The sequence below is a fragment of the Daktulosphaira vitifoliae genome, unplaced genomic scaffold (assembly GCF_025091365.1).
Source record: "Daktulosphaira vitifoliae isolate Bord-2020 unplaced genomic scaffold, ASM2509136v1 Scaffold_2, whole genome shotgun sequence".
In the NCBI taxonomy this organism is placed as follows: Eukaryota; Metazoa; Arthropoda; class Insecta; order Hemiptera; family Phylloxeridae; genus Daktulosphaira; species Daktulosphaira vitifoliae.
Window position 1 is genome coordinate 12,416,533 of NW_026099573.1, and position 24,663 is coordinate 12,441,195.

A 24,663-nucleotide genomic window follows, 5' to 3' on the forward strand; every position below is an offset into this window, starting at 1 on the left:
TTTTCATTCATCCGGATTTAAATAAACATAATAAAATTTAAAAAAATTGTTATAACTGAATTGTGCTATAATTTAAATTGTATAGAATATCTATACTTCAATAATTTAGCTTTTGTATTATTTCTTAGACAGCCCATGTCTGATGATCGAACGTGTAACCGCGTGGTAACTGGTTATATTTGAGTGGTATCAGTATCCCCTCTTTGGCTCATCACCCATTGTGTATCAGCTGATCTACCGCCAGCACAAGTACCGTCGCCGCCGTCATTATCTCATGTCCGTGTGGGTCGTTCGTAATCGTGCGCGTACGTGCATCAGCACAGCCAGCGTTGGATAGTATTGTTATTTATTATTATTATTTTTGTAATCGCAGGGTATAGTAACTTCGTTTTTCCTCCGTCGCGTGTTACACAGCGTGGAAACGTTTGGCTGCGGTCTCCGTTGTCGTGTTTTCATTACCGTGTGCCGTGGACGTGTGTGAACAGTGATTAGCCCAGCCTTAGACTCTGAGTTAAGAAATAGAATCTGCCACTAGTGTTGCAAATCTACGTTTTTATTATCACATCGACTATGCAAATGAGAAAAGCATGTCGTTCGTGGTTGTTATTGCAACTTTCATCCACTGTTGACACAGTGAAATTAATGATGTTCGTTGGTTTTTGACGACCGACTATTTTTTCGAGTATAGAAAATAGGTAAGCTTTGGTGACCCATTACCACAATTTCATCTTTATGCTAATAATTTGTGCGAATTAAATAAAAAAATCCTGACTAGTTTATTACCTCAGTCCTCCTTAGTTATTGACTATAAAAAAATTATTAAAGTCCTATTAATTATTATTATTTAATTTATGACATTAAGTTACGTAAATGGAAACTTGTCAAAAGTTAGGTCAACTTGTATGAAACTTTATATAACTTTTATTTAATGTGTACTTTTATAAATATTTTTAAAATCATTTAAACTATCTAATTGAACTTGCAATAATATGTATAAAAGAAAATAATTAGGGTTGTGTTATAAATTGTGAAGTTATTGATTTAAATAATAGATATTTAATTTCCTCAATCATTTTACTAATACCAATTTCTTTTCTCTTTTAAATTTTTTATTTAGTTAATTACAATATTTATATTTTTTTTCAGATGGAGTAAATTTTATTAGTTTCGACAAATTATAATAATATAATTATAAAACAAGAACTATAAAATATGGCTTTAGTTATTTCAATTGATATAATTTTTTTGAGCTTATTATAAAATAAAAAATCTCAATATGGAAAATAGAAGATCATGGAAGGGACAGTTGTCTTTAAAAGAGTCTGACCATCGCCGCTACTCAGATTCAGAAGAACCAAAAAGCAAATCATCAGTGTCTAAAACTTCAGGTAAATTTAAATAATTTTATGTTTAGTTTTTCTGTAATTGATAATGTTAGTATTGTTTTAAGTTACTTAAAAAATGTTATTTTTTTAAAAAAATATTTATATAATACATTTTATACTTGTTATGTAAAGTAAAATAACTTTTTAACAAATATAATTGTTGAAATTTTATATATTTATTAGAAAAAAATAGTATTACACATTTATATTTTACATTGCAATAAATGTAGTGTAGCTTTTAAAGTCAAGTTTATGTGGGAATTCATTATAAGTTTAAACTTATAAGTAAATGAAATAGTTTTAAGAAGTTATTATGATGTATTCATATTTATATATCCTCTATTATTAAGATTCCTTTATTTAATTACCTAACTAGCATTTTTTTACATTAAGCTTATTAAGTTTTTCACCTTTGTGCTAATATTTAGCTGTACTATTTGCTATTATCTTAAAATTATTTAATGACACATACCTTTTCCCTATATTAGTTCCCTCAGTCATAATAAAGTTGCACCAGGACAGTGCCGGTGTAAAATTTCATCAAATTGTTATTGGCAGAGCCAAAACCAATTAGTTGAGATAAAGTTATGGTGATTATGATAATGTCTAAAACTAATGTTTACTATAAAAATTACATGTTAATATTTTTGTTTCTAAGTATTCTATCTTAGTATAAAGTTCATACTAAAGGGTATAATGAACCTAATCCTTTAAATCTAATTATAAAACACTTATGATTAGAGTTTTAAAATTCTATAAAGTTTATCTTTGTGAAATATTTTACAAATTGTTATGAAATATTTCATTTGGATGAAAAATATTATTATTAAAATATTTTGACTATTGATGTATAAAGTTTGAATGTATAGTGTAGCAATGTGTACAGTAAAAAAAATCAGTTTTTTTGTTATCAAAGACAAATAATAAAATATATGCTTTTAACATAATCTAAAACTTTTAAAGTTATTAAAAAAAAATTAATACAAAATATTTGCTTGATTAAAAATTATTAAAGATGTCAGACATAGTTGCATAGCATATCTGTATATTATTTATGTTTCCCCATTTGTATTACTTAACTATACTAACTAGTAATTCAAATTTATTTACTTAATTTTTGTATAAATCATTTTTGTTTTTAATTATTTGAATCAACTGTAATACTGCAAAATTTATATAACAGTACTTATCTGATAAACGTTCTTAGTTACAAATTCAGTAATTCATAAGAATGACTAAAAACTAGTGTCATTTGCAATACCACTCTATTAAAAATTTCCCCATCCCTAAATTTTAGTAATATAATAATTTATGTAATATTTCTGAAATTTTGTTGGGGCTAAGCCCCTCTAATTTTTGCCTATGTATTTGCCTCTCCCATAAAAGCTTGGCCATATAGATAGGTTTGATAACTTGGCTGTTTGCTCCCGGGAAATAATAGCACATTAAACTAGTCGATTTTTCAGACTTATTTTTATGGCCGGCCGTGTATAGAAGGAAAAAAACATATTTTTCAAAATTTCAATGTAATATTTTACGAGGCGTGAAATTTTCAATGTTGAGAAATTGTAGATGAAAAGTTTAAACCTTATGATTATTATAATATAATATATATAGAATTATTATGTGCACATTCAATGTGTATGGTATAGCCTGATTGAGCGCTTAATTTTGAGATTCTATTGACTTGATCATATAAAAAAATCGATAATTAAATTGTAATCGATTTAGTTCAAACATTTATCCTTTGAATTGATTTTTCAACAAAATTTTTCTTTTCTTTCCCACTATGATAACATTCTTGTATTCAATTCTCCATCCGTGTTTTTTTTAAGTTTTCGATTCTTGTATCTTAAAAATAAATGTTGTAGTTTTTATAGAATTGATTTGCTATTTGAAATATACAATATCGAAATAATATTTTTCAAATTGATATTGTATTATTTTCATAAATTAATTTCAAAAATATTCATTAAGGTTAATATACTCTTTTTCCACTATTAAATTGTCTTGGACTTTATTTGGGCTATTGGTAATCCACACCCATGAATCTCTCATTATGCAGGTATTTATAAATTTACTATGGCTGGCTATTCTACCGATGGAATTTAAAACTCGAAACATACTATTTTAGGCTATGGGCCAAACGTTCCGAAAAAGTGTTAAGGTAAATTTGTATTAAGGTTGTCCCTACTCAGTATGTTGTTTATCGGTTATGTTTAGCTAAAAGTTTAATGTTTATAATTATGTGGATAGTAGAGGACTTTAATCCGACATGGGTTAGTTAGTCAATTAAGTAATGTGCCAGAAGATCCAAAAATGTTTTTGACACTTTAGACTTGTAGATTATGACATATTTTAATTACTTTCCTTTTATTTATGATTACTTATTTAAGTTATTGAAGATATAATGGATGAATATTTGTAAAAATCGATCGTGTAGTTATCGGTTGTTAATGTATTCATTATTAGATCACCAAAGAAATAATGTCTAATCACCAAGATAGTCCAATAATTATAATGGATTTTATTAAGTTCTAATTCATGTAAACTATCATTATTATTTTCTTTGTTAAAATATTGAAAATGAAGTTGAAATAACTTGAATACTTGTTTTTATTCAGTTTTGAACTGTTAATCAATGTTCTCTACTTCATTTTCTACTCTATTCATGAAGAAATATAGTCTATTGGTTCAATACAAAGTTCAATTAATTATACACGGAGAATAGAAAATAACGTCTAGCTTTATAGTTACAATATTGATTTTTTAAGTATTATGTAAAAATATTAAACTGCCATGCTTAAATAATTAAAGAAGTCAGGTACGATAATTTATCCAGAATAATGTTGAAATTTGTAAATAAAAAACTTAATAATTTAAAAGCTGTATTCAATCTCTACTAATCTTTAAACACCAATTATAATTGGTGTTTATTGCCACGTTCATTTTTAGTGTACTTTAATTACACAGTGTATAAATATTAAATGTATTTATGTATTTTTTTCCAAGAAATTTTAGTTTAACAACACTAGGCTTTAACAATATTTTTTTCTATTATAGAATATTATTTAGATTAGTTATAGATACATCCATGTCTTCAGTTTCGTGCTGAAGTTTCAAACTCGCTGCAGAATTCAAAATGTTAGCACAAAACTGAAAATTTGGATAAATCTGTAAATATTGTAACAAATACAACAATTCATGAATGCGTTAAGCATTTATATTACAGAATATTTTTGAGCATGGTGCAAAAAATGTCGAGGTTATTATTGGCGATTTTTACATGAGTTATCAGCGATTTATGAAACTTACAATCTTAACGAAGAATAAACAATAGTCTATCTTGCCTAAAATAATCTCGTAATTTATTTCTCTAGATAATATTTCTTTATAGCGTGGGTGCATTCTGAACTGTTTTATACATTGTTGTTTGTAAGTTCGTTAGACTTAAATTATAAAAAAAAATTATAACACTGTTATCTTTTGATTTATGGATAGTTAACACCATTGTACTTAATTTTCATTATATTAATTTTCAGTCTTTAAGTTATTCGTCTTAACGCTTGCCGTTTCCATATATTAATGATTTCTTTTAGCTTAGATTTATAAATTACATGTTTTTTATTGTGTAAGTACAAGTTTATTCGTTTTGTAATCTTTATCATTGCTTTTCTACGTATTTTCAAAAAAAAAAACTCCTTTAATATTTAATATATTATGTGTTGTATCAGTTGTTTTGATGTTTTATTTAATCGTTCAACATTCATAGTTGATTTAAAAAATGTAAGTGTGTTCCACAATCAAACTTAGTTCAGTTCTTACTTGGTATTCATTATTTATTTATTTATCCATAGTAATCTAGTTGTATAAACACCGTTTTGATAGCTATAGGTCATAATACAAATGTTTTATGTTATTATTCGATATCACTGTTTTCGGTTAATAACATGTCTTATCTACTCGTTTTTCTAAATCGATGTACGCTAATCTGATGAATAATATGTACACTTAATTCTCTACGCTAATTGAGAGCCCAGTAGCTAAAGGACGTAAATCCGAAAAAAATGTTTTTTGTGATTTTGTTTTTCTTGACGAATTAACTTGTAAGTGAATAGGAAATAACAAAATAAAAAAAAAAAATTATTGTACATTTTACATAAATTTGTATAAAAACGAAACCTTATATATTTATATGTGTAGATATTTACTAGTTAAATTGTTACTTTCATTAGTTTGCATAAATTATTATGTTTCTTTCAAAATCATTTAATCTTGCAAATCATTTTAATGTATACATGGAATCCTTTGACTAGTTTAAAGATAATGAATAATTAGGACATCGCATTTAATTGTTAAGAGAATATTAGGGTTGGTGATTTAAGATGATATTATTGTAGATAAACTTGAAAGTTTGTATCCATTAGTTCAGTAAAAATTATATTAATCATTTTTAATAAAGACTAATTACAATTTTTTAAATTATCTGATTATTTCTTTGAACCTTACTAGAAGGTATTCAATTTAAATGTAATATTATTCATAGTATTAACAATAGGATATATGTTAATTACATGTTGTAATTCTTAAATGAAGGTAAAGAATATTTGATTGAAGGTAATATGTTTGGTGAAATGTTTGCTAATTTAGTGGTAGTAAAAATACTTTTAATTTGGCTAAGTTTAGACGTAAAGACTTTAATAAAAGTGATTTATTTAATTTTATTACTGTAAACATTTTTTTTTGTTTTATTCAGGGTTATTATTAAAAATTAAAAAAAAAATTTTATGGTGCATTTTAAACATTTTCTTTTAAATTGGAGAAAATTTTCATTACCTTAAAGTTTTACCTCAATCCGTTTAATTATAAGATTTAACAAAAATGAATCATTAAACATCAAACTTGAGTATTAATTTTACTATTTATTAAACAAAAAATGAATTACATTAAATATACATATATTATTACAATAAAAACTATTTTAATAAAAAAGTTATTAGTTAAAGGTCATATTTTTTTTTATTTATACAATTTGTGTGTACGAATATTCAAAGTTGTGCAAGTCGAAGGATACTAGCAGTTATTATATTGGTTATATTTTATCTGTTAAACATAATAATCTATGTTTAAAATTAAGTAAATTAGTACTTATTACACGTTAGTTTAAATATATTTACTTATTCGATTAATGAACTAAATTTGAGACAGGTAAAGTACTAAATTAAAAAATATATATCTTCTGTAACTTTTGTGAAGATAAAGTTATTTTTTGATAACTGAAACTTGAAATCTGTTATTTTAAGTTCTAGTGAATCAAAACATTTAATTATTTCTTGGGAAGTGACGATCACTAATTTAATATTCGTTTGTAATGCATTGATGTACTAAACTACATTGTCCATATTTTTTTTTTTTTAATAATATCGATTTGTTTTTGTATTGTTATTACTTATTATTGTCAATTGCTGTAAAACTTAGTTTCAAGATTATTATAAAATAAAGGTTTATGTAACTAGTTTTTATTTTTTCATTAACTAATGATATAAATTTTGTTTAAATAATGATTGAAAAAAATAATCAAGTATAAGTTATTGGTTCTTTCACGTGTGTATCATTTATGGTATAACTGTGTTTTAAACTCTGTATTAAAAAGTACTATTGCCAAGTTAAACAGAACGAAATCTATGTCGCCAGTAGAACGTTAATATTCATTATCGATCGTCAATTTGGCAAATAGATAAACGCAGACTCTGCTTGAGGTCATGTATTGGCAATATGTTACGGTTTTTCCTTGAGGCCCTTCAACTATTCTTTCATTCATTCGCATGTTTGTATTTTGAATACAATTTATATGTATTTATTTATACATTTTCCACTTAAGCACGCACGCGTTGACGTTATTCGTGGATGTATTGAGATAAATAGTTTATATTTGTGTTTATTGGCCATCATGATATTTTACCTTTGAAAAGAAATTATTGTGTATTATTTTTTAATCTATTTGCTGTAGTAAGCTAGCAGTAACATCTGTTTTACTACTGAATAATATTACTACTAACTAATGTTTTATATTAATGTACTGTTAAAAGTTGTAATATGTCTTGTGTCACTTCTGAATTTTTCCTGAAAAGGTGAAGATTTTAAGATCAAAATATTTTAATTAACCATTAATCTTTATTCTCGGTTAAATAGAGAGGTTTTTTGAAGACAAAATCTAAGAAAATATTCTATTATTATAAGCTATGTCTAATTACTTATTGATTAATAATGTGTATTTAAGAATTGAGCATTCATTTTGATTGAAATTTAATTATGTATAATGTTATAAATCACTAGTTATGTATACAGTTAATATCTTACTATCTTTTTTTCAGTGGCATAGCCAAGGAAGGGAGGGGGATAATGGGGTTACAGCTCCTCTATTGCTAAATTATTATTTTTAAGCCTGTATGACTTAGACAAGAGTACGTAATAAATGAAAAAAAATCATTAGCACCTCCCAAAAAATTCTGGCTACTCTATTGCATTTGTTGTTTGTTATTAATTGAAGATTACGTTATAAGTTGGTTTTCAACAGAAATAAATAAATGAAACTTAATGAGACAAAACTATGATTATTTCTTTTAATTAGCAATCTTTAATTATCTAAAGCTGCACGTCATTGGAAGTGAAGTTTTATAAGCATTTCTGATACGTTAATCTCATCTTGGCTCTTAATATGTATTAATACATGAAGATCATGTAATTTGAATTCATCGAGACGTTACAACGGGTATATTGTCATCGCACCTATCATGAATAATCTATAATAGTCATTGAATCTGTATATGATATACTAATATATTTTTATTTTGATAAAACTAGCCAAATAACCAAAGGTTTGTATTCAGTTATACGAATTTCATTTTATAATAATATTATTAGTTAATCAAAGTTCAAAGATCATAAAATGTATATAAACAAAATTATTTCTTTAAAATTACGTCAGATCAACACTCTGGATTTTCTGTCTTCACGAATATATTTTTTTTACTACATTAAAAAATTTAATTCATGTCTATGATGCGATACAATTATTTTAAAAATTGTCTTATCGGTAGACTATTGTAATAAAAATATTGTTTGTATAGTCTCCCACGTTTAGTTTGAATCCTTCCGTTCAACTGTACCTTCGCGTAAGTTTCACACGGCATTTAAATTGGCATAGATCTTTTTTTATTCATTAATTTATTGTGACCTCATGCAAATGTTTATATTAGTTTGTTTACTTTTGTATACATATGTTTATAGTATTCTAAAGTGAAGTTGAGTATAATCAAATCACGACCCGGTCATAAAACTATACACAATTAGGGTCTTTTAGTAAATCATGATATTCTGTTATATTTATTTTTTGTCACGAAAGAAGTTCCATTAAATTTCAATGATCAAATTTAAGAAAATGTACTTTCTCTGTTTATCATAAAAATCAATATTAACTTAATTATTAACTTGTATAACCTTTCAATTTCAATTATTTAAACGTGTTGTGACTTGCAAGTATAGTTACAAGATTTTATGAATTAAATTATTGTTCTTGGGGTTGATGTTTTGTCTTAACTTTTTAAAATGTGAATACACATTTTATCCATAGATAAAAATGATACGTTTTCACTTTTGTCACAACTAAATTATTAACAGGGTAGTATTTAACATTATAAGTCAGGGACAGCTATTGTACTATAAATTGTGGAAGTGTTTTGAGTAAAAAATATTTTACTATTGCCAATAATGTTATATGAACAAACGGTAAATGCAATTGGTTAAATATTGAAATACTTTTAACTTATAAAATACTCTTAATTTAGACAAATCATATTTTTAGCTTCGACGCAAAGCTGAGAAGGTATTAATTTTACCATGATGTGTTTTTTTTTTTTGTGTTTGTTGCCACTATTTCTCAACTCTCACTGGACCGATTTCTTTCAACGATACTTCAAAAGATCACAAATCGTATCTAGTTGAAGTCATTACAATTTAAAATTGAAAAAAATTTCATCATTCCCCGTAAACTGTAGTGTCTCCCCTCTTGAGAAAAATTTCTTATTCATATTAAAATATTTTACTATATGGTTTTTTTTTGTGACTGTCGTTAATTTTTCTCATTTCTCACTTAACCAATTTTAATGACCAATACGTTAAAAGAACACGATTTTAATCTTATTGAACTCATAATTATCAATTATTGGAAAAATTCCTTTAATTTTAGAAATTCAGACAAATATCTCAAAAAGACCCTATTGTAAAAATGGCCACTTCAAAAAAACCTTTTTTTAATTAAATATCTCCTAATTAATAATAGTATAAAATTTGTTTTTATACTAAATTACACAGAAATAAAATTTTTTTTATTGATTATAGACCAATATATATTTTATTAAAACAAATTTTTATACTAATTTCAAGTTTGAAATTAGATTTTTTCTATCACCTCTTTTTTGAGATTATTACCAATTAAAAATACATGAAATAACCTATCAATTTTTTAAAATTAAACACTATCTACAGATTTGCATTGAAGCATTTCTTACGATAGTAAATTTAATCACTGTCAGATATCATCTATATTCGTCCCAATTATGCCACGTCCACACTGTGCTACCTTTTTTGTAAATATAATTGTTAATATATTTCTGTTTCATTTATGAAATGGTTTATTTTTTATTATAATATTCATTCCAAAATTATTTAGCATAGGCACGCTAAAGAGATAAATACGCCATATATACAATATGTGTGTATAAATATGAAAAAATATTTAATATTTGTTTAATTATTAAAGTATTTTGACTATTCTACACGATAGTATAATTTATGATACAAATCTAAAACAAATTAGATAATTAGTTTCAATGTTATACATTTTTTTTAATGTCATAGTCAATTACTCAATGTTCATGTTTTACTGATTTATTAACATTTTTTTCATTGGTTAGATCATTTTACAAAAAAAAAAAATGAATTCTCCAATAATCCAAGTTATGATATTTTTTATTAATATGATCTACAAAACTAGTATTACAATTACCCCAGTACACAAATATACTAGGATAAGTGTGAACTCGAATTTAAATAAATTATATTATTTAATTGTTAAAATATATATTATGTAATAAGTGCAATTAATTGTTTAGTTAAAATCAATTGTATAAAAAAATCAATATTTGACCATATAACCAAACAGTATCAAATTTTTACAAGCAAGTAATAAATAATTATGCTACGTGATACTTAATAACCCTATTTTAGCAGCGTTACTACTAGCATAAAATTTTTTCTTGTGAATAAATGTCATCACATCCATATTTGCAGCAGAGATACACTTACCCATATCACCTTATTTTATTTTTTCTTACAAAATTAAAAAAAAATGATCAAATTTACTTGGGGGCGCTAATGTTATCCTAGGGAGTGCTAAGTAGACAAAGCATTCCCTTATTTGTGCATATACTAATTAAATAAGTTAAAAAATAAATAATTCTTATAAATGTTTTTGTATTTAAAATGTAATATTTTTTGTTGAAATAATTTCTATTATTCCATTATTGTTTCAGAAGTTTCAAATTTGGTTTTGATGCGCAACAGTACTCTAGGACAGTCAGCTCCTTTATTATCAAATAGTTTGGTAAGATTATAATAGAGAGTGATTGATTAAGTATAAGACACTCACTTTCTTAAAGACTATCAAACATTTTTAATTTTTCTAACAAAAAAATTTACAATAATGTGAAGTTAATAATTTTTTTTTTCGTTCATTTAAGTTTAAAAACCTTAATTTTTTCTTTAATAAGAATAATTCATAAATAAAAAAATTTTGTTATTTATAATAATATAGTTTTTATAATATTTTTCATACAGTGAACTATTTTTCTGTTATTGCTTGTCAAAGTTTTGCAATTTTAAAATCGTTTGTAATTTTTTACCTATCATTATTATTAAACCAGATATTTCTATTAAAGATTTAAAAATCATTTAACTTGTACTATTTACAATTTATATAAGTTACAATTAAAGATAAGTTTTTCCAATTGTATTCATATTCTTTTTAATTCAATTTGAATTAATAATTTATTTTTATAATTTTAATGGCATATATTTCTGTAGAAAGAACTACATGTTGCTGGATGTGGAAGGCGCTCAAATAAAGCTAATCATCGTAAAAGTTTTATATCAAACACATCTCCAACATTACCTAGATGTCATTCTCCAATGTCAAGTAAGTGTTACTAAAAAAATAATAATTATTTTGAGTACTTTATTTTTAATCATTTTTATGTATGTTAGGCAGTCCACTGGAAAGTCCTAAAGTGGTACATTCTCATCCTCATTTTCCGTTTGCATCAATCAAAAGGTATTGTACATATTAATCTTATATATAATTTCTGATGCTTGAGTATAAAATATTCAATCTACAAAGAAGAAAAAAAATTTTATTTTCAAATAACTACTGCTAAAATTTTATAAATAACTGTATTTATATTTTTAATTTTTTGAGGTTGGGTGGATTATTTAGTTGCCTTTTAGAATTGATGTTTAGATGAGCTGTTTGCTGTTGGTTCCAGGATGGGTAACCAAACAGGAACTTAAACAGTTATACACACTTAACTCCTTATTGGCTCTCTCAGTCATAATAAGGTTGTCTTTGGTCAACAGCTAGTGTATTAATCTTGTCAAATCATTGTAAGTTAGTCAACCCCTCCAAAAAACTAGAATAGAAGCTAAGGAGATGATAGCGATCTGCATATATATTTTTTAATTTCTTTGGAAGGAAAGAGATTACTTTTTTAAGGAGAAACTTGGATTATGTTACTAACATACATAATTTGTCTAGTGTAGTTATTTTAAAAGCAGTAAATTTGTTTCTCTATTTGTATATAAGGCTCTCTTTTAGACCCTAGCCTTTGATTTTAACTTTTATACCTTTGTTTATTTTTGACGTTATTTAAATTTTTATTATATTATATTTTTATAATTATTAAACCTTTTTTTTATTTTTAGGCCCTATAATTTGTTAACAACAGAATGTCGTGATGGAAGGAGATGGTCTGTTGCATCATTACCATCATCTGGATATGGAACCACATCTGGAAGCTCTAATGTATCAGTAAGCGTAAAAGCTACCCAAAGTTGTGGAACTTTTTACAGTACAGATATTATTGATTTCCAGTCTCAATGTTCCAGTCAAGAGAGATTACATCAACTTCCAAATATGCCAACTTCAGATGAACTAAATATGTTTTCTAGGCATTTTTCTTCAAATGACAGTAATCATAGTCACAGTGCAGAAGAGGATAATATTATATACAGGAAGCCTCAGTTTAGTAGACCTCGATCAAGAAGTTTAAGGTTCATTTTAATTATTTTATTTGTCGTTTAAAAAATGTATAAGATTTTATCTTAATCAACTATCTTTGTATTGATAGTCCTAGCAGATCTCCCATTTTTGATAATGACATTGTTACAATGAATGTACTATATAAAGATAGATTTCCCAAGGTAAACCATTATTTATTATTTTATATTAATTTAATCTAAAACTTAATTTAATAATATGTAGGCTACTCATCAGATGGAAGAACGTTTAAAAATGTTCATCCAAGAATATGAAAAAATTAATTTAGATTATTTGGATATATCTGGTGATGCTATACCCATTGTTCGTTTTGTTAATCATCAAATTTTAGAAATAGCTAGAGATTGTTTAAAAAAATCTGAAGAAAAATTAATAACACGTGGTTATTTTTATGAAATGTCAGAAAATCTGGAATTGTTGTTGGCAGAGGTATAATTTTTAAACTGCAATTCAATTTTTTTAAATTGATTTAACTACATTAATTATATAAATTAGGCAAAGGAAAAATCTGAAGAAGCTGCAGAATTGCTTACTGGAACAATGAAAAAACTTTTATTGATTATTTCCCGCCCAGCTAGATTACTTGAGTGTTTGGAGTTCGATCCTGAAGAATTTTATCATTTATTAGAACAAGCTGAAGGGCAAGCAAAAATATGTCAAGGGATTAAGGATGAAATACCTCAATATATAATTGGGAAATTGGGTCTAACTCGTAATTCAGTTGATGGTGAGGACATTGTTTTTAAATAAATTGTTTAACATTCACATAATCATTTTTATTTTCAAAGATATTGATATAAATTTTCAAAAGCTGGAGGAATGTTCATTAAAAAAAAATCAAAATCAATCTGTTAAGAAGGATACTTTTACATCGGTAAAAATGGTTTAGAATTTTTTAAGATAATTTTTAATTTTATATTTTTGATTCATTTTAGCCACCATCAGAAATAGATTTTGATGTTATAAAATTGATCTCAAATGGTGCATATGGGGCTGTTTACCTTGTAAGGCATAAGCAAACTCGTCAAAGGTTTGCTATGAAGAAAATTATAAAAAATAATTTAATGTTACGTAATCAAATTGAACAAGTTTTTGCTGAACGTGATATTATGAGTTTTACTGATAATCCTTTTGTTGTCACCATGTATTGTAGTTTTGAAACAAGGGTAAAATTGTCTGAGAATTTAATAATTATACAATTTTTTCAACAAATAATATATTTTTATAGAAACACCTTTGCCTTGTTATGGAATATGTTGAAGGAGGCGATTGTGCTTCTTTATTGAAAAATATTGGACCGTTACCTTCGGATATGGCTAAATTTTATTTTGCTGAAACTGTACTTGCTGTTGAATATCTTCACAACTATGGAATCGTTCACCGAGATCTTAAACCTGATAAGTATGTTTTAACTCCTATTTACAGTTTGTTATTATAATATAATTTAATAATACTATGTTGATTTATTTAGTTTGCTAATAACAGCTTTAGGTCACATCAAACTGACAGATTTTGGTTTAAGTAAAATGGGACTAATGTCATGTGAGTAATTTTTTGTTTTGCATAAAATATAAATAATTTAAAGTGAAGTCATCTTTTGTGTTGTGTTTTGAATATGAAAGACAACATCAAATAGTTAAACAGAAAATATGTCTTTATTGAGAAACAATATAATTGTTAATGATTGGTGTGCCTGTGATCGCACTCGCGATTAGTGGACATTCCCCACTACTAATATATATAATATTTATCGATACGTAACATATTGATTACATTTTTAGTGGCTACTAATTTGTATGAAGTGCATGTTGATCGTGACACAAGACAGTTTTCTGATAAACAAGTGTTTGGAACTCCTGAATACATAGCACCTGAAGTGATATTAAGGTTTATATAATTTTTAATAATAATAAAAAAAAGAGTATTAATTTTAAGTATTTCATTATTTTTTCAGACAAGGTTATGGAAAACCAGTTGATTGGTGGTCTATGGGAATAATTTTATATGAATTTTTGGTTGGTTGTGTACCATTTTTCGGAGAAACACCAGAAGAGTTGTTTGCACATACTGTAAATGGTAAAGTTCAATAATAAATTGATTTTAATAGCAATATATATATAGGTGACTGTTTTTATCATAATTTCTACTTAATTATTTGCATAATAAAAATAATTTTGAACAATTTTTTTTGGTTACTTTTAGTTACATATTAAACTATTTATCAACTATGTAATCTTTTATAAGTTTTTCTCTTATGCTTTGTAAGGGTGGTAACTTTGTTTTTTTTTAAATAGAAACATATTATATTTAGTTAATTATTTGATAATTAATAATTTATTAATGTTCATCAATTAATTGATTAATCTGATTATTATTTAATTAGAAAATAATATGTAACACTAAAAATAACCAAAAAAAAAAAATTCAAAATCATTTTAATTCTATGAATAATCAAGTAGGGTTATGATAAAATAACGACTTAATATATTATTAAATAAAATTAGTATTAATTATTTTATAATTTTATTTACAATACTAATTTATTAAATATTGACCATAGATTAATATTTGTTCATCTTTCAAATTCAATCTTTTATTAATTTTTATTTTTTTATAGATGATATTGAATGGCCTGATGAAAATGAGTGGCCTATTCAAATTGAAGCAAAAAATATTATATCATCATTGCTTCAACAAAACCCTCGAGATCGATTAGGCACTGGTGGATCACATGAAGTTAAAGATCATCCTTACTTTTATGGTGTTGATTGGAACTCATTATTAAGACAAAAAGCTGAGTTTATGCCTCAGCTGGGTGATGAAGAAGATACTAGTTATTTTGATTGTAAGCTTATATTTAAATAATTTTGTATTATTTCTATACATAATGAAATGTCATATTATTAATTCAAAAAAACTCTTTTCCAATGATTTCTGACTTGTATTTTGTAATATACAAAAAAATATATATATATATATATATTTATCAAATGTTTTATACAAATAAAGTTCAAGATAATTGTTTAAATGTTTAATAATTCAATTTTAAATATAAAAGTTAGATAATTATTTTATAATTGAAGGAGTCATAAAAAAATTACAAGTTAAAACTGTTTTTAGGAATTTTTTCCTAATGCTATCACTAATACTATACATAATTGTAAAACACTTTAAAACTCTCTTTTTTTGAAACTTATGGTAGATCAATGTTTATAAAATTAACAAGAATTGTCTTTTTAGTTTTGAACAAATTTCAGGGGTAGCCCTATCATATTTTGAAAAATATAAATTCTACATTTATATGCAAAGGACCATCCTATTAATGCAATTTGAAATTTTTTATAGGAATCCAAATAGTTTTTAAAATGTCTTCAAACCTCCATTATCTTTCACTACTATTGTTTTTTATCTTTAGGGTTGTGGATCCCTCTCTTAGTTATGCTACTGCACTCTAAATATGAATATAATTTTAGTTTGGCCTAGTTATTTATTAAATATCTTTTTAGCTCGTGCTGACCGATATAATCATGAAGTTGATGAAGACACTGATGATGATTCATTGATTCTGGGTACATTTTCTTCTTATTCACCACAGTTTAAGAAAGTTGCTAGTAAATTATCCATGAATAATGATTTCCAGTCATTATCCTCATCAATAAATTACAAAGAAGATTCTTTATCAACTAGTACTGGTAAATTAAAATATTCAATAAATAATTAATGTACTGTTTAAATTTTTAATGATAAAAAATATTTTTAGGATTGTTTGACACATCAGCTTCAGAAGGAGAAACTGTAGATGAAATTCTTAAATCACCTGTAGCCAAAAAAACTACAATTGATTTGTCAAACACTGATAACGGCATGCCCCAAATCAATCGTAGGCGTCGTCTTTACAGCAAAGAGTGTATACCTAAGTTTTCTATTTCAATTGAAGATGATAAATCTCTGTAAGATTTTTCTTTTTAATATATGAATAATTATTTTTTTTGTTATTTGTTTTCTTTCATAAAAGAATCACAAATACGTTATTGATTAATTTTGTAGACATTTTACTAAACATTAATTAACAATTTCATGTTAAATTGACAATTTTTAGCTTCGGTGCAAAGCTGATATTGTATTAGTTTTACTATGATGTGGTTTTTTCTTTATTATTTTTATTTTTATTTTTGTGTCTGTTACCACTTTTTCTCAGCTCTCACAGAATCAATTTCTTTCAACGATATGTCGAAAAATCACAAATCGTATCTAGTCCAAGACATTACATTCAAAAATTGAAAAAATTTCCCTCATTCCCTATAAAAGGTGGAAATCTCCAAAAAATTACAAATTTAAAAATTGCTAATTTTGGACATTATTAAAATTTTTTTTATTTAAAACTGCCATAATTTTTTTAAAATTGACCAAATCAATATAATTTTTTCTTCTAAATGCATGATGTCTTTACTTATCATTTGGTATATTTTCTTTATAAATCTGACCTTTTACCTGCCTACAGGGGGATTTAAAATGACAACTTTTTCACAAAAAATTAACTTTTTTAACTTAATTTTTGAAAGTGTTCTGGAAATACTGATACTTTTATATATATCTTAAATTAAAGCTAATGTAATGTACTTTGTTATGAAAAAAAAAAAAAAATTTTTGACTTTATTTTGTCTTCTTGGTGAAATGGTCTTCACCGTATGCTATTTTTGTGTTAAAATTCTCGATTTATATTTTATATTTTTAACTTTATATTTCTATAATTTATTGAAAAATGTATAGCTCAATACAATTTTTTTATGAGAAATACTGTTTATATTCTTCTTTTATGCAACATACTTTTTTTTTAAATTGGACCATTTCCCTTTATATATTTATATATTATAAATATATATTTAATAATCATATATTACACTTATAAATCATAAAACTTAAGCAAAATATAAATAAGGAAATAGTAGATCATGTGGCTTTTGGAATAATCCACCATTTTTTTAAAATTAAACACTATATACAGATTTGCATCGAAGCGTATTTTATGATAGTGATTTTAATCACTGTGAGATATCATCTATACTGAACCCAACTATGCCACGTCCTCACTGTGCCGTGACCCCATTGTGCTGGGTTTTTTTTCTTAGTTATCATTCTTATGACTATTCCTCTTTTTGTATATCTCAAATTATATTTATTTAAATTTTATCTAGTATTAATCAAAATCCAATATAAAGAGCTTTTCTTTGTTAAAATTTAGAGATCATTATTGATTATCATTTTGTGTACATTAATATAACAAAAATTTCTATAATGGTTCATAAAAATGATATTAATCTTATCAGTGTATTTTACTTGTTATCTTTTAATTATTAATATATTATATGAAACATTTTGAATTGACTAGAAAATTTGTGAAGAAGTTGGATAAATAAAAAAAGTTTTTTTTGTAAAATTGACATAGTTTAAGAGTCTAAAATAATAGAAATATTAAAAATAAAAACTGATTTCTTTAATGTTTGGTTATTGATAAAGTACTTGTATTTAAATATCATGACTTTTTAGGAAATATCACTTTTAGACATTTTTCGTAATGCATATTTTGCTGTCAGATATTGATCTTTTTATTGTTATTTAACCCTTAAAATACCTGCAAAATTCTTTCAAATTTTTAAAAGAAAATCAAAATAAATTACTCTGAGAACTTTTATATATTTATATATATAATTTATGATAGCCTACTTATTCATTATTCAAAAGATAATTGTATTAAGTATTTAATTCTTAAAGTACAAAGTATTATACAATTTTTTCTAATATTTTATTTAATATGCTATATATTGAATAAATCCATTCATTTCTTGTAATCAGGTAAAATTTATAAAATATTGTATGTATTTGGTACAGATTTATAAATTTTAGTCTATTAAAACAAACATGTTCATGTTTATTATAGACAATTGCGAAGTTTATCGGAAAATGAATCTGATAAGCCACTTAAAAATAAGAAAGAAGAATTTTTAAGTTTACCTGTGACTGCAAATTTGTGTCAAACATTGCCTCCATCACAAGGTACAAATTCAACTATTAATACAACTAAAAGTTGTATTAATAGTTCTGGCAATAATCAACGTACAAGATCAGTTATAAAAAGTTTTTCAGCTACAGGATTATCACTGATGATACCTCCAGGTAAATTAATTACTAAAAGTATCATTTTAAAATTAAGTTTCTATATTTCTATGTATATTTTTTTTTTACCATCAATTTTTTTATGTACAAATATATGAGTCACTCTGTTGCAAAAAGACACGTTTTAAAAAAAAATGATTTTATAATTTTGCTTTTTCTGGGCGAATTAGCTTACAACTAAAAAGGAAAAATTAAAAATAAAGTTTTTTTCAGACACATGTCCTATGCATCTAGAAAACTCATATGATCTTAATTTTTTTTTAAGGTAATATAAAAAACAATATTTTAAACTTAAATATCATCTTAAAAAAATATGTAATATTTTATAGTAAATGCCTCTAATAACAAATTAAAAGATTATGAATCACAAAATTAAGCTAAAATGATTTTCTGTACCAGCCCAACAATATATCCATAAGTATTAATTTAAATCAATTTTTTTATTGCATAAAATGTAATAATGAATTGTAATATTATAACAAATCATAATTATTCTAACTTGATGGACTTAGCTTCTAAGACTATTCAGCTTATGAAAATATTCCTGCAAAATGTGTGATAATTTCCTAAACTGTTGAAAGGATCTTTGCACATTTATACTTTAATTTATTGTTCAATAAAAATAAAATATATTGCTTACAGAGTGTAATGTGGTTGGTACACAAGGATCATCCAGTGCATTGAGTTCACCTTGTCGAGAAATGCCGTTAATTACTAGCTTGAAACCACCAATTATTTTACGTAGAGGTCCTTCTGGTTTTGGCTTTACAGTAAACACTATTCGAGTGTACTTTGGAGACAGTGATTTTTACACAATGCATCATTTAGTATCGGTATGTAAATAAATTTATCTTACAAAATAACAATGATAATGTTGTTTAAAAAATAGAGCTATGCAATTTTTAATTTTGACATATTGGAGGCATTTTAATCATAAGGCTAAATCAATTATAAATTAATGTTAAAATATTTGATTGACATAAGAAAGTAAAATTTAATACATGCATTGGTTATCCTCAAGTTAATATAAAGTATCATTCCAAAACAAATTATTTGTATAATTTTTTTTTTTTATCATAATTATGAACCTGCTGTATAGCTAAAATTATCATGGTATTAAATTTTTTTTTTAAATGTTTCATAACAGATTTTATTTCTTATTGTATACTATTGGTTTATTAATCTATCTATTAGCTTCAATAAAAAGCTGAGAAGGTATTAATATTACTATGATGTATTTAGTTATTTTTTTGTGACTATCACTGTTTTCTCTCAGCTTCAACGATATGTCAAAAGGTATTGTACAAAAAATACCTTTTACAACTTATTATTTAAAAATATTCTGGAAATACTCCGAGCTTTAAACATATGTTAAATTAAAACTTGTGTTTATTTAAACTTTAAGTTAAAAAAAATATATATTTCCAACATCTAATATGTAAATAGCTCCAAAGCTAAAAAAAAATATCACTATTAGTTATTTGCCAACTCTAAATAGTTGGGATTAAGGCAAGAAAAAAGAAGATTTTTTTTTTTAATTAAATAAATGGGTTAAGATGGGAGGGATTAGTACACATATAACCTGCCCCCAATATATTATATTTTCTTTATAAGATCATTTTTATTGTATTAGTTAGTTGTATGTTTGTTGCCATTTAAAATAATTAAGTTGATTCCCTTTAATGGTATAAGGGATGAATTAAAAAAAAACTTAATAATTAATATATTGAGAAATATATATATATATTTAGTTATACCATCTACAATGTTGGTACAATAAGTATAAAAGATGATAATGATTATTTTGAGAAGAGAAGCTACCCATTGACAACACTCTTTTTGTAGTGATATTATTTAATAGTTAGAATTTTTTTTTAGTTATTGTGGTATAAGAAGATCTCTGCACAACTTCCTTTTTAATCACTTGGATGGATTGTCAGGCATTGTGGGTAAAGTGAGGTCCTTTACTAAATAATTAGGATGCTAGGGAATGATTGTATCGAATTTTCCTTAGCAAATTGCAATACTTTCTTTAGTTGTAATTCTGAATATAAGGAATAGTTTGAAACCTAAGGTGGTGCATGTGATTAGTCGAAGTATCTTATTTTGCATAATTTAAATTTTATTTAAGTTTGCTGATCCTACATTTTAATTCCATATTGCTATGCGCAACGAATAAGGCAATAACTCAAAAAAATCCATTTTGAGATTATAAGATATTTGAATTTGAGTTTTACTCTTATAATAACTTTTATCAAAATATCTATAATTTGGATTGAATCGGAATTAAACTACTAAGAAAAATGATAAATATATAGTGTGTAATCAGAAAGTATATCAGTTCTTCTTATAGATTCTTCTTCTTTATCTAACGTATATAAAGGAGAGTGTCGATTTGGCGTAATAAATAGCTTTGATTTTTTTTATAACTATTAGGTGATGAAAGCGAGAAAGAAGTTTTAAAATGAAGTCTTTTTGAATTATTCTGTTGTTGCCAAACATTTTCATTATCACTATTTGTTACCTAATTTTTATGTTGTTTATGATTATTGTGCTTATCTTAACTGATATATAACGGTAAGAGCTTTTAATAGAGAGAACTAAAAAAAACTTGGTTGTTGGTGTAATGTCCATTAGAAACTGAGAAATATATAAAATTGAAAAGTACCAAAAAGAATTTTCATAATATAATAATTATTCTAAGAGTAATCGAGTGGCTAATATTATAAGAATCACCCAGTGTACAACAACTATATCTTTTAATAATTTCATTGTAAAAATCACAATACTAAGTTTAATTACTATAATTAGTATTAATTATTTATTATACTTATAAATCATAAAACTTGTTATCAGGATATAAATAAGAAACTAAGATTTTATGCTGCTTTTGGAATAATTTAATAATTCCTTTTAAAAATTAAACTATTTACAGATTTGCATGAATGTGTTTTTACAATAGTGATTTTAATTTATGTCAGATATCATCTATACTTATTCCCATTGTGGCGTCATCCCACTATGCTGGGTTTAATTTTGTTAAACACTTCATTATACTTCAAATAAACTAACATTTATATTTAATAAACCACTAGAAAATATGGTCTCTTAAAGTTTATGTCTTATAAAATTTTATCAATATCTATTACAATTTAATTAAATGTTTAATGGTAATGTTACTAAAATGTTATTTTTATTAGCATTATAATTGGGGTTAGTAATTTATTAATTTAAATTACATAGTTTTCAAATGCTTTGTGAACATATTTTACATAAGTATTGGTAAATTTTAATTATCCTAATATATATTTTACAGGCAGTTGATTCTGGAAGTCCTGCATTTGAATCTGGTTTAAATCCTGGAGATTTAATTACACATGTCAATGGGGAACCAGTTCAGGGAATGAATCATACTCAAGTGTTGCAGTTGCTTTTATCTGGAGGAGATAAAGCAACTTTACGATCAACACCATTGGAATTTACATCAATTAAAACTGGTGGACGTCGTAGAGAACCAGGCAAAAGCAAATTAGCTTCTAATTCTAGACATAAGGCTTTAGGTTTTGTTCATTCTCATAGACATAAACGTTCTCAGAGAAAAGATCTTCCTGCAGGAGAAAGTAGAAGAAGGCATCATAAAAATTCTTTATTCAGAAAGATAAGCACAAAATGCACTCCAGACTATCAGCAGGTAAAAACCATTTATAGTAATTTAATAGCTGAATTACACATACTTTAATCGAGATATTAATTATAATATTGGCCTAAATATAAAAAAAAATAATTTTTATAGAATACAAAATTATTATTATTATTCTTAATAATTATTATTATTAAATAGTATAATTTTTTTATATAATGATACAAATTTTTATTTCATATGCAATACAAGTAAAAATGAAATAGAATAAAATAAAAATATGTTTAATGAAATAGTATTTATTTAATAATATAAGGTAACACTTATTAGTGGTTAGATTTTTTTCGCGTTCAATGGCTCATTTTAATACGCTACTTTTTTTTTTTAGTTAACTGCTATGTCGAATCGTGTTCCATCTGTTCAAACTGAGACTAGTACTGCAGATTATTCAACTGCCAGCTCATCTAGTTCATCTTCAAATTCTCCAACTATCACACCAAACTCACCCACACCATATCAACGGCCTTCTACATTACATGGTCTAAAACATAAACTGCATTCAGTTACAAAAAATTTACATTCTCCTAATCGCCGTAAATCAGTTGGACACATACCACTGTCACCTTTAGCTAGAACTCCATCTCCATCTCCTCTTCCTCAATCACCAACTAGATCACCTAGTCCATTAATTTTTTCATCAGGACATCAACCTGGTAGCTCCAATACTACTCAATCTTATAGTCCATCTACATTGTTGTCTACACCAACGTCTAGTAAAAAAAGCTTTGGTCGACCCAAGAGTTCTGAACCTGGTTCCCCATTATTGCGTAGAGCATTATCCCCTGATCGTTTGCACCCTCGTACAGCTGAAAACAAATCTACATCTATATCTCCATTATGTGATCCAGCCTTAAAAGTAACTTTACATGCTCCACGTGTGACAGTTACATCCAAATCTCCACCAGTAAGCACTAAAACTTCATTGATAGAATCTGATTCTACTATGAAAATAACAACGAAACCTGATTGTAATGAAATAAATAAGTTAAATCATGATGATAAAGTTCTAGTCACCAGTACAAAATGTACAGAAGAAGAAGTGAAATTTACAGCATCTGAAAATTGTTCATTACCCCGTATTGCTGAAGAAAAAGACTTACCCAGTACAATTAAAGAAGACTTATCTTGTACAACTGTAGTTCCTTCTCCATCTGAGACAGTAAAACTAAAATCATCAAAATCCTCTAAAGGATATTTTTTTAACAGAAAATATAAAAATAAAGATTTAAAATCTAACAGCAGCAGTAATGAAAATGAAGAAGTTAAAAGTAATAATAATTTACATCACACCTGAAATAAAATTTAATCCTCCTGTTTTCTTTTGTTCTAATTTTTTTAAATTCTTATATGCATATATATTAGCTTTATTAACTATCAATCTAGTCGATCAAAATTATAATTAGAAGTTTAAATAGTCTTCTAATAATATGAAGATTGTCAGATTTAATTTTAAATGTATTGATATATTAAGCCTTCATTAATGCATTCGTGAATCTACTAATATTGTTTCCAATTAATTTATTGTGTTTTAAGTTATCATGTTTATTTGTTCATGTATCATTGTTCTGTTTTTTTTTTTGTAATATTTATTACACAAATGTTTATCGACTAGCCACCAGATATATTATAATAATACCCAAAAACGTTATCATACCCAATCATACCAGTTTTTCTATAATAATACTTTAATATACAAAAATAATAATGTTGTCTTTCAAAAATTAATATTTTGGTTTATTGCAAATTAACTGTTGTATATTTGTTAATAAATATGTATTTGTTTAAAAATCTAGTTAAAATTTTTGTTATATGGTAAAATAAGATTAACATAATATTCTATATACATAAATTTAAATTATAAAAATGACCAAGTTATCGTGGTGTTTATTCTCTTTTATGTATCTATCTTTTTATTATATTGTAGTAATTAACAACAAACTTTCTATAAGTTTATATTGAATTTAGACTAAAGAATTTTCTGTGTAAATTTCGCAAAATTATTGTTTAGGAAC

General features: G+C 25.2%; 1 protein-coding gene across 1 annotated transcript; it reads left to right on the forward strand.

The window, feature by feature from the left end:
- The first annotated feature begins 255 nt into the window (after positions 1-255).
- LOC126898916 (microtubule-associated serine/threonine-protein kinase 2) lies at positions 256-24,654 on the forward strand. The gene is made up of 23 exons (XM_050673301.1): positions 256-695; positions 1,147-1,388; positions 10,979-11,049; positions 11,529-11,640; positions 11,709-11,775; positions 12,423-12,528; positions 12,592-12,770; positions 12,848-12,920; positions 12,982-13,206; positions 13,273-13,504; positions 13,566-13,651; positions 13,713-13,943; positions 14,006-14,178; positions 14,249-14,319; positions 14,559-14,664; positions 14,732-14,853; positions 15,395-15,622; positions 16,284-16,469; positions 16,538-16,727; positions 18,716-18,951; positions 19,594-19,784; positions 22,268-22,642; positions 22,980-24,654. The coding sequence occupies exons 2-23, from the start codon at positions 1,277-1,279 to the stop codon at positions 23,943-23,945; spliced, it is 4,338 nt and encodes a 1,445-aa protein (XP_050529258.1). The 5' UTR covers positions 256-695; positions 1,147-1,276; the 3' UTR covers positions 23,946-24,654.
- The last annotated feature ends 9 nt before the right edge of the window (positions 24,655-24,663 follow it).

Bases quoted from the DNA above. Each gene is read 5' to 3' on its own strand.
- LOC126898916 (XM_050673301.1), top strand. From the start codon at position 1,277: ATGGAAAATAGAAGATCATGGAAGGGACAGTTGTCTTTAAAAGAGTCT. The intron at 13,505-13,565 runs GTGAGGACATTG...TTATTTTCAAAG, and splicing joins AACTCGTAATTCAGTTGATG to ATATTGATATAAATTTTCAA. The intron at 18,952-19,593 runs GTAAATTAATTA...TATTGCTTACAG, and splicing joins ATCACTGATGATACCTCCAG to AGTGTAATGTGGTTGGTACA.